General features: G+C 38.2%; 2 protein-coding genes across 2 annotated transcripts; one reads left to right on the forward strand and one right to left on the reverse strand.

The window, feature by feature from the left end:
- The first annotated feature begins 214 nt into the window (after window positions 1-214).
- Window positions 215-3,816, forward strand: LOC131126105 (leucine-rich repeat-containing protein 19-like). The gene is made up of 3 exons (XM_058068297.1): window positions 215-351; window positions 2,290-2,467; window positions 2,598-3,816. Exons 2-3 carry the CDS (start codon window positions 2,290-2,292, stop codon window positions 2,990-2,992), a joined length of 573 nt encoding a protein of 190 aa, XP_057924280.1. The 5' UTR covers window positions 215-351; the 3' UTR covers window positions 2,993-3,816.
- Window positions 3,817-6,338: 2,522 nt separating this feature from the next.
- tmem125b (transmembrane protein 125b) lies at window positions 6,339-8,388 on the reverse strand. The gene has a single exon (XM_058067803.1). The coding sequence runs from the start codon at window positions 7,914-7,916 to the stop codon at window positions 7,215-7,217; it is 702 nt and encodes a 233-aa protein (XP_057923786.1). The 5' UTR covers window positions 7,917-8,388; the 3' UTR covers window positions 6,339-7,214.
- Between the last annotated feature and the right edge of the window lie 3,364 nt (window positions 8,389-11,752).

Below are 11,752 nucleotides of genomic sequence, written 5' to 3' on the forward strand. Positions count from 1 at the left end.
AAACTATCACTATCCGGTGCATGAAAACACTTTCAAATATGAATTAAAAAAAAAAAAACACACCTGGTTCTTTCTTTTGTTTTGTTTCGAACTGTGAAGACGAAAGAGGGTGTTAACAAATAGCAAAACCAAATAAAGTTATTCATTAACAACTGTGACTTAAGGGCACGGTGCAGGAAGGGTGCATGATGGTATATCCTGCAACCTTTGCCCATCAACATTCTTTCTTCTCAAAAGGAGCAGCAGCGCAGGAAGGAAAACAGCATTCTTAAAAGCTAAGAGCAGGAGGCTTTATATATATATATATATTTATATATACTGTACTCTGCATCGAGTAATAACACCTTTCAGGTAAGTAATTCTTCAGTGAATATCGGTCCGTCGGCTATTTCCATGTACAGCTACACTTTCACCATGGTTCCTCTATCATAAGACATGGGCAAAATAAAGTCTGAATACATTTTTTTTAAACCGTTAACATTGAATCCATTTGCAATACAATTTTTTTGAGAATTATTGCAATGGTTTCTGTAGAAAGCGACTCTTTGCTTGCAAGTGATATATGGGTTATGGCGATAATCATCAAGGCCACGTCACAGCAGCTCAAGGAAGGTGAGGTTTTGACAGAAAGAAGTGTGGATGGGAGTTTGAGTACCGAGCAGCTCGAGTTTGTGTGACGGACAAGGTCAGAGAAGCAAAGTTTCAACAACAAAGTTGTTGACAATAATGTTTCAGATCATCAAACAAATTGAAATATTAGCCAATGACAACACAAAATGGAGATTTTCAGTGAAACGTTTTATTTTTGAGGAAGGAAAAAAAGCCAAACCTACATGACCCTATGTGAAAAAGTGATTTCCCCCTAAAGATAATAACTGGTTGGGTCACCCATAGCAGCAACAACTGCAATCAAGTGTTTGTGATAACTTGCAATGAGTCTCTTACAGCGCTGTGGAGGAATTTTGACCCACTCATTTTTGCAGAATTGTTGTCATTCAGCCACATTGGAGGCTTTTCCAGCATGAAGTACATGAAGTAAAGGGCATGCCACAGCATCTCAATAGGATTCAGGTCAGGACTTTATTTGTTTTTTCTTCAGCCATTCAGATGTGGACTTGCTGGTGTGTTTTGGATCATTGTCCTGCTGAAGAACCCAAGTTGGTTTCAGCTTGAGGTTAGCCAGAAATTCTCCTTTAGGTTTTTTTGGTAGACAGCAGAATTTGTGATTCAATTTTCAGGTCCTGAAGCAGCAAAACAGACCCACACCATCACACTACCACCACTATTTTTTACTGTTGGTATGATGTTCTTTTTTTGAAATACTGTTATTTTTAGACCAGATGTAATGGGACACAAAGTTCAAATTTGGTCCCGTCAGACCACAATATTTTGTCTTAGGGCTCATCAAGATATTTTCTGGCAACATTCAGACAGGCCTTAATGTTCGTTTTGTTCAGCAGTGGTTTTGGTCTTGGAACTTTTGCCTAGTATCTTATGGTGGAATCATGAACACTGACCTCACAACTGAGGCAACTGAGGCCTGCAGTTCTTTAGATGTTGTTGTGGGGTCTTTTGTGACCTCTTGGGAGAGTTGTTGCCGCACTCTTGGGGTAATTTTTGTTGGCAGGCCACTTCCGAGAAGGTCCACCGCTTTTCCATGTTTTCAACCTTGGTGGATAATGACTCTCACTGTGGTTTGCTGGAGTCCCAAAGGTTTAGAAATGGCTTTATAACTTTTTCCAGACTGATAGATCTCAATTAATCACAGTTAAGTTATGTTTTAACAGGGGGAAATCACCTTTTCCAATCACAGCCAGACCGGTTTGGATTTTTTTTCCACTTAATAATTAAAAGTTTTATTTAAAAACTGCATTTTGTGTTCTAATATTTACATTTGTTTGATGTTCTGAAACATTGAAATGTAACAAACATGGACAAAGCTACACTACACCACAGGATTTCACCCAGAGGAATAATAATAACAATCACTCTTTTGGATCTTTTTATTCCTGATATAAATCTAATTAAGTCAACTGAATCAACTAATCAGGTATTTTGTTCATTTTGTCTCAAAATAGGTCTTATATATCATAAATACCATTTTTGAAGGCTTGACCCTTGTGAGCCTTATTTGTATGTTTCATTGTAATGACATCAGTAGGCTTTTATAATTCAATGAACATCATTTTCTCATAATGGAATCGTACATGTGAATGAAGAGAAGTACTTTCAATTTCTTCAGTCATGAATGAACTTGAAGGTTGTTTTTTTTTTTTTTTTTCACTTTAGATGTCCTCGCAGGCTGGAGAAATGTTCCAGCGGAGCTGCAGCTTCATTGTGTTTCTCTTCCTTTGTCAATCATCTATCAGAAAAGCATATTGTGCATCAGCATATGACGCCGAAGGCCTGCAGAGACGCCTCCTTATCGAGGAAGATCATGCCAACATTAATGGCACGGACGCTCGAAGTAAGTCATGAAAGTTGCAAATATTTGACAAGATGTGTCGAACCTTGAGCTCTATAACGCCAGGTTTTACAAGAATCGTGTTTTACTACCTCGCTGCATTAAAGTTTTATGTCGTTCACTGTCATGACAGGTCTTACCAATGTAGACAACACCCCTCCGTCGATGGAATGGTCCTATTTGGCCGCGGGACTTGGTACAGCTCTCACTATATCGCTAGTTATTGTGATGGCTGTCAAGTTCCGTTTCTTCCATCGCTTCCTGGCGAGCTACAGACACTCCTTGCTGCAGGAAGCTGACGGGGTCAGCCAGTATGGTCAAGATGAGGTGACCTTTCCAAGCAGCGTGTCAGGGAGAATGGGAGTGGTGCGAGGGCCCGTCGGCACACTAGAAGAGGATGATGACGGCTTCATTGAAGATAATTACATCCAGACCAGTGAGAAAGACCGTGCAGAGAGAGAAGCTGAGGAGGAGGAGGAGTATGGGATAGAGGACAGTGATGATGATCTGCAGTTCACCATAGGGTGATCAAGATAAGCAGCTGGTCTATGATCCCATTTAAATGACAGCAGATTGAGATATTTTTGTACTTTTCTTTAAATATAAAGTAAAATATTGTGTCAAAGTTTATTTTCAGGAGTTCAATTGCTACTTGGACCACGAACCAGTGGTTTACAATCTATCCCTTGATTTGAGTTTTTGGCTTTTTAAGTGTTGTTTCATTTCTGCAGCATAAGATATACGTAAGCCCAATTTGTAAGCAATAAATACTAGAACTGTAAAGGTGACTATAGAGGTGTTATTCAGGGGTGTAATAATCCTAAAACCTGCATTTAGAAAGTAATAAACAGTTTTTCTTTGCTCTAACTAATCAATGAACAAAGCATTAGAAGACAAGCAGCATAGAAAATGAATGGATGTTTATCAGAGGGACTAATAGGAGACCAGAGCCCACAGGGAAGCTGACGTCATCGCAGCCCCCGCAATGTATGTGTTGCTCAGAAGGAATGCATTATGGAAAAACGTAACTTTTTTCCCCCATTTAAATTCATATCGGTACATGTTTGTATATTTGGCAGATATACCTTTTGAGTGTAAGTTGCTGTGTGACGAGTTTTGTGTTCCTTGTAAGATGACACAATTACATTGTTATACTGTTCTATATTATGGCATCCTGCGATTTCCAATGGGTTGACAAGCTTGTTGTGAGTATACTGATAGCTTGTGATTGGCTCCTGCCAAAGAAAGAGCTACTGTTTCCCCTGCCCTCTCACGTTTCCCACTCACAAATAGCAGAGTATTTAAACATTCATTCATTTATTCATTTTCTACTGCTTTTTCTCACGAGGGTCGCGGGGGTGCTGGAGCCTATCCCAGCTGTCTTTGGGCAAGAGGCGGGGTACACCCTGGACTGGTCGCCAGCCAATCACAGGGCACATATAGACAAACAACCATTCACACTCACATTCATACCTATGGACAAAAGTCGCCAATTTAACCTAGCATGTTTTTGGAATGTGGGAGGAAACCGGAGTACCCGGAGAAAACTCCACACAGAGATGGCCGAGGGTGGAATTGAACCAATGTCCTAGCTGTGAGGTCTGCGCGCTAACCACTCATCCCCTGTGCCACCAGTATTTAAACAATTAGTAATAATTCTGAAGTAAAGTAGAAGTAACGAGTAAATCCAAGTTTAAGAAAAAGGTAGCAGCGAATCAAAGATCAGACTAAGGTCCAGAAAAAAAAGTACAAATAAATACTGGGGAAAATATTGAAAGATTACAAACAGAAGCACAACAATATCAACAGTAACGAATGACCCTGGACTGCAGTATTTTCACCAGTGAACACACAAGGACCACCATTGAACGGCGAAAAAAGACAAGTAATTAAATGTCTATTTTTTACAGATGGGCCTCAGTCATTAGTTCCTCCATAACTACTCTAAATGTATGTACCTTAGTCATTTGTCCCTCATTAGTTTTTCAGTAAGTGCTGTATTTTTGTGTACCTGGGATACGGCCGTGACCCTCGTGAGGATAAGCAGTAGAAAATGAATGAATGATGTCACTTTGGACAATGAGATATGTTTACTGCGAAAAAAAAAAAAAAAAAAAACCCTTTTCAGAGGTGGAAAAAAATCATTCAGTTTACACTGGGTATGTTTTGTTGCACACCACACAAAGGAGTAGACCACAAAGCCCTCCTATTATCACTTCTTCTGCAAATTTCCCAAGGAATTTGTCCATTCATCTCAGTATTGGAGTGGAGTGTGGCTCACAAAATCCTACAACTAACCACATGACTGGGACTCATATCATGTTTCTCATTTTTAGCCAGTGATTACTTCTACTCTGATCATTCGATCAACGAGATATTCATTTAAAAAATATGACTGCACAAACAAATTTTTTTTATTTAACCGTGTCACAAAAACAATGCAGGTGCATTTTGAAATGGTTATTGTGGCACAGATGCTAAACAATATTATTGTCAACATTTTTCCAACCAAATGAACCACTGTTATGGCAATATATAATAACAATAATAGTAATAATGGTTTTTTATTAGGTAAATTTTCAGAATTGGCATTTATCAACAATTTATCCTGTCTGTCAAACGTTTGCAGCATTTCTTGTTCAAAATGGGTGTCAGAATTAATAGTTCCTGCTTGTATGTAGTTGAACAATGCCAGTTCATTGTTTTTTTTGTCAAATCTATTTGTCTTTGTCTATTTATGTCAAGGCTGTCCAGTTGTCATTTGATATGTACAGTATAATAAGAAAATTATAAAAATACAACTCCATATTTGTATTTTTTACATAAATGTATGTGTTTTGATTAGTTATTACAATTAAGATTTTTCCCTTTCTAAGTTATAATATGCCTTTCTGCTCTATTTTTCGTGGGTGCACGAAACCCACGTGCATGCGTGGGTTTTCTCCGGATACTCCGGTTTCCTCCCACATTCCAAAAACATGCTAGGTTAATTGGCGACTCCAAATTGTCCATAGGTATGAATGTGAGTGTGAATGGTTGTTTGTTTATATGTGCCCTGTGATTGGCTGGCGACCAGGCTAAACAATATTATTGTGACAATGACAATATATAATAGCGATAATAGTAATAATGATTTTTCGCTTGGTAAAGTTGCAAAAAAAAATTTTTCCACAAACAATTCATACTGTCTGTCAAACGTTTGCAGCATTTCTTGTTCAAAACGGGTGTCAGCAGTAATAGTTCCTGCTTGTATGTAGTTGAACAATGCCAGTTCATTGTTTTTTTAATTTGTTGTCGAATCTATATGTCTTTGTCTATTGATGTCAGGGCTGTCCAGTTGTCATTTGATACGTATAGTATAATAAAAAAAAATAATCAAAAGTCCAACTCCATACTTTTAACATTTTTAACACTTTTAACATAAATATATGTGTTTTGATTAATTATTACAATTATGATTTTCCCTTTCTAAGTTCTATTATGCCTTTTTGCTCTATTTTTCGTGGGTACACGAAACCTACGTGCATGCGTGGGTTTTCTCCGGGTACTCCAGTTTCCTTCCACATTACAAAGCCCCCTATTATCACTTCTTCTTCTGCAAATTTCCCAAGGAATTTGTCCATTCATCTCAGTGTTGGAGTGTAGTGTGGTTCACAAAAAAAAAAAAAACTAACCACATGGCTGGGACTCATATCATGTTTCTCATTTATAGCCAGTGATTACTTCTACTCAATCTTGGGAAGATGGTCATGTAAGAACATTTATAATGTGAAATGACTTTGCTGGATCGTGTCTTTTCTCACACTTCACTATCACTTTTCAATTCATTAGGGATATTTCATTTATTCATAGACCTCATAGCAGAGATGGTTTAGATATGAACAATTACAATTGAAAGACATTGCTTATACATGAGTGTACAGTACATGCAAAACATGAACAAAATATTATTAAAATAAACATTTTTTGGTAATGTAATGGTAATGTTAATGGTTTTATTTCATTTGAACATGCATCAGATTACAATTGAATGCATCACATAATCAGTTCACAGTTCCACATGTCCAAAAGGAGTAGGAAGAAGCAAAGCTTATTAAATCCCTTCCATCTGGTACTTTTACAATCAGTAACTGTTTCATTTGTTCACTTCCTGCTTTCCATAATTTTTTTTTTTAAATAATGTACCTCATACTGAAGTACGAGGTGATATGACCATCCAATGACATAATGGGTACCATAGTAAGTGTCAATATAGTGATATGTATAGCACATCATGACTGGTTCAAGACTCTTCATCCTTGTATTTAGGAAACATCAACTGCTTGTATTGTTTCTTGAATTGGCTCATCGTTGTGCATTGTTTGAGGGTCTTACTCAATCCATTCCATAGTTTGATTCCACATACTGAAATGCTATGGCTTTTTAACGTAGTCCTAGCATATAAGTGGTATCTGGTACTTTTACAATCAGTAATTGTTACATTTGTTCACTTCCTGCTTTCCATAATACAGTTTAAGTTTTTTTTTTAAAACTTTGAACACAAAGTTTGAACACAACTTCAGTGCTTGTATTGGATTGACTAGCAATATACTAAGGTAGTATTTGAAAGTTATTTGAAGTTAAACAGATCAAAGAATTACAAGAAAATTGTAACAATATGATTCCTGGAACAATCAATTGTTTGCCAAATGGAAAATTAGCTCCAAGTGTGAACAAATCATTTTCTGGAACAGCGTGCCACCTTCAAGGGTTAGATCATGCTGGTTCTGCTGGAGACGGTCTCTCTCCTCGCCTGGTTCAACTGTCCTCCCGAAACGCAGAAGACACGCATAGACCCACCTCCTAGTCTCCTCGCACGAATAGCTCTCATCCTCCTGGTTTGCTCCCTTCTTCTCTTAAAGTAGACCAGCACACCATACCCCACCACAGCCAGAGCCATACCGAGTCCAGCGGCCATCAGCACCAGACCTGAAACCAGCATTTCCACACTGTCCTCACCTTTGTTACTGATTGTGGTCACACAGAGAAGAACCGTCCCACACAGTATCACCGCCACACCCACAACCAAAATCAGTGCCGGGTCGGCCTGTCCGCCGCTCTTCAGCTGCTCGATTTGTCGCCGACTGTGCACGCAGTTCATATCCTGTATAGCGGAGCTAAGAAGCTGTTTGAGCAGAACAGCCAATGAGAGAAGACATAACGTGGTGCCCACCCCCAGGCGCCACTCGTTGGAGATACTGGTGGTGATAGTGGAGAGGAGGCAGACGCCACCCAGGCCCAGACCTAATATGAGGGCGACTGAAGCACAGTAACACATGAGGGAGTGCCGTGGGTCTTTGAACCACCACAGGTCCACCTGGTCTTCCATGGTACGCCTCTGGAGCAGATCCAGGTAAAGGCTTGGAGGTTGAAGGTTGTCACGAGGCGGATATAAAAGCTGCAATTCCGGCATCGTGTTGATGTCCGACCATCCGGAAGAACTACAACAGCAGTTTTTGGATTGTTGAAGGAATTATAAACAAAATCCAACGCACTCACAAAGACACAGGCCGTCCATCCATCTGCATCATGTCCTCCAACGCTGGCTTGGACCTCAGAGTAAATTATCTAGATGAATCAACAATAAGGAATCGAATTTCTCCAACAATTTTGATAAAATGTTCCATCTGGTAAGCAGACTTCAAATAGATGATTGATGAGTTCAGGCTCAGAGTAAGAAGAACGCGGTGGTCACAGTGACATTGTGGTAAGAGCCTTCATCTTCACAGAGAACATTGTGGCTGATGACCCGTTCCCTTATCTGCTTCGGCATAAACGCCCCCACCCCGCCTTCTCTCTCCTCATCACACAGGAACAGCATGAAAAAAAAGCACAAAGTCACAATTACAGCTTTGGATCACGCTTTGGTGAAGAATGGCTGCACAATAATGGCCCTCAGAGCAGAACACTGACTGATGAACACGGTGACTGCGCTGCTCAGGGTGGCTGGTGCTAGTGTGAATGTGAGAGCTGAATGATGTCAACGGGTCAGAAGAACTCTGCTATTGTCATCCAAAGGGTGGCGTCACTCTTACAAACTCACACAGCTGGAACCCCCCGTGGATTGTGAAAGTTTTGGAGCCATGATTGTGCAGACTATTATTATCCTTTATTGCTTATTCTCCACTTCTATAATGTAAACCCGGTGATTCTCAACCATTACCATTTCTGTGAGTGAAATCATATTTCATAATGACATACATCTCTCCATAAAGTGTAACTTACAATGCTCAAAAATGTACCAATCTATTATCTATACACTACTATTTTTGATTTACATATTGTCCAGTTCAATACACAATCAATAAATAATGTCGGATGTGCTATTATTATTCAAAATGGCTATCAAGATTCAAGAATCTTTATTGTCAATTCACCATATATCAAAAACACAGAGCATTTTTCTCTCCTCGGTGCAGTTAAAATATATAAAATATGTAAAAATGTGTATATACAGGGAATTTTAAAACATCTATTTTCAGAGAAATTAAACAGTAGGAGACACCCTGTTCGCAAGACGAAACAATGTATGAGATGGGGCATATGAAAACGAGATATTCATTTAAAAAATATGACCACACAAAGAAAAAAAAAATATTTTACCGTGTCACAAAACAATGCAGGTGCATTTTGAAATGGTTATTGTGGCAGAGATGCTAAACAATATTATTGTCAACATTTTTTCGAACCAAATAAAACACTGTTATGACAATATATAATAACAATAATAGTAATAATGATTTTTCACTTGGTAAAGTTGCTGAATTGGCATTTATAACATGTATTTTTTCCCCCACAAACAATTCATACTGTCTGTCAAACGTTTGCAGCATTTCTTGTTCAAAACGGGTGTCAGCATTAATAGTGCCTGCTTGTATGTAGTTGAACAATGCCAGTTTCTTTTTTTTTGTCAAATCTATTTATCTTTGTCTATTTATATCAGGGCTATCCAGTTGTCATTTGATACGTATAGTATAATAAAAAATATATATAAAAAATAGAACTCCATATTTATATTTTTTACATAAATATATGTGTTTTGATTAGTTATTACATTACGATTTTTCCCTTTCTAAGTTATATTATATTTGCTATATTTTTCGTGGGTGCACGAAACCCACGCACATGCCAGGTACTCCGGTTTCCTCCCACATTCCAAAAACATGCTAGGTTAATTAGCGACTCCAAATTGTCCATAGGTATGAATGTGAGTGTGAATGGTTGTTTGTCTATATGTGCCCTGTGATTGGCTGGCCACCAGCCCAGGATGTACCCCGCCTCTCGTCCTGAAGACAGCTGGGATAGGCTCCAGCACCCCCCGCGATCCTCGTGAGGATAAATGGTAGAAAATGAATGAATGAATGAATAATTCAATACATGTCTTCATGCAGCAACATTATCACTACCATTATGCAAAGATCATAAATAATAACCCAGAAAAATATTTTCTCAGAATGATAATTGCATTCCTAATGGCAATACCATCTTTCAGGCTGACATTCCAAAGAAATTGTATTTTTTCTTTTCCTAAGTTAGACTACGTATACAGAATAGCTTATACAAGGGTGAAAGAAGCTGATAAATGTTTTTATTTGTTTGTTCGTTGTATTTGTTATTCATAAAAGTTTTTAAAAAATACAGAAATCTTTACTATTGGTACAGGGTCATAAGTTTATGTTTGTAGTTGTTGGTGGTCGCTGATGGCCCAAATGGAGGCAGGTGTGTGAGTGTTTTTTTTTGTGTGTGTTGGAGGACCTTGGCTTCCTGTGATTGGTTGCAGCAGGGGAGCGGCCAAGGAGGCCACCAGGAAGAGGAAGAGGGAATCTCAGCCTCAGAGGTATGCATGGTCTCCCATTGCTTGTGTGGTTTTATGCTATATGTATATCTCGGTCTAAAATGCATGGTTTTTGGTATTTTAAGATGATAAGTAGACCATACTTGGGAATGGTTGTCTACTTGTGTGTGTCCTGTGATTGCCCAGTCCAGGGTGCCCGCTAGCTGCAATAGTCTCCACCCGTGACCCGTAAATATTATTTAACAAGAAACCTGAAAAAAATATAAGTAGTAAGTCAAAATATTAAGAAAAAAAGTTGTACTCTAATGAGAAAAATGTGTATTTTAGTTATTATTATAAAATAAAGTTATTTTTAATATTATTAGGAAAATAACATCATTTTAGCAGCATAAAGTTGAAATATTAAAGCAAAAAGTCGTGTTTTTTTAAAAGTCATAACATGATGAAAAACAAACAAAACAACAAATAACGTAATGTTTGGAAAATTTGCTTGCAAAAAAGTTATAATACTATGAGAATAAAGTCATTCATTCATTCATTCATTCATTTTCTACCGCTTTTCCTCACGAGGGTCGCGGGGGGTGCTGGAGCCTATCCCAGCTGTCTTCGGGCGTAAGGCGGGGTACACCCTGGACTGGTCGCCAGCCAATCACAGGGCACATATAGACAAACAACCATTCACACTCACATTCATACCTATGGACAATTTGGAGTGGCCAATTAACCTAGCATGTTTTTGGAATGTGGGAGGAAACCGGAGTACCCGGAGAAAACCCACGCATGCACGGGGAGAACATGCAAACTCCACACAGAGATGCCCGAGGGTGGGATTGAACCCTGGTCTCCTAGCTGTGAGGTCTGCGCGCTAACCCCTAGACCACCGTGCCGCCCGAGAATAAAGTCATAATTGCGAAAATAAATTGTAACTGAAGAAAATCAACAATGAAACAACAAATGAAATGAATTTTTGTTTAAATGAAGAAAAAAAAACGCTGGAATTTGACGAAAATAAAGTCAAAATAGAGGAAAAAAAAAGAGATATTTTTTGACATACTGTATTTTACTGTCATTTTTGTAGTAGAGTTGAAATATTACAGAAAGAATACATTACTGTTAATATATGTCATAATATGAGAAAAAAACAAAGCAGATTTTTTATTTTCAGAAACTTACATTGAGAAAAAAATTACAAAAATATGGCAATAAACTGAAAATATCATGGAAATAAATTCATAATATTATGAGAAGAAAATGTAGGAAGACTATTCCAAATGTAACTTGAAATATTTGTGGAATGATGAAAAATGATGCAGATTTATCTCCAAATATATAAATGCATAACTTGTCTACAGGTGTTTACGTTCAGTTTGAACACGTTTGAACAGTTTGAACAAAAAGCCACTGTGGATCCAAATAGCTGTACAAAAGGTAAACTGTTGGAGGGTGTAGTTGCC

Source organism: Doryrhamphus excisus, chromosome 3, assembly GCF_030265055.1.
Source record: "Doryrhamphus excisus isolate RoL2022-K1 chromosome 3, RoL_Dexc_1.0, whole genome shotgun sequence".
Taxonomy (NCBI): domain Eukaryota; kingdom Metazoa; phylum Chordata; class Actinopteri; order Syngnathiformes; family Syngnathidae; genus Doryrhamphus; species Doryrhamphus excisus.

What these genes read in the sequence shown, in the direction of transcription:
- LOC131126105 (XM_058068297.1), top strand. Translation starts at nt 2,290, where the DNA reads ATGTCCTCGCAGGCTGGAGAAATGTTCCAGCGGAGCTGCAGCTTCATT. An exon ending in TAATGGCACGGACGCTCGAA is followed by an intron (nt 2,468 to 2,597) that starts GTAAGTCATGAA and finishes CTGTCATGACAG; the next exon opens with GTCTTACCAATGTAGACAAC.
- tmem125b (XM_058067803.1), bottom strand. Translation starts at nt 7,916, where the DNA reads ATGCCGGAATTGCAGCTTTTATATCCGCCTCGTGACAACCTTCAACCT.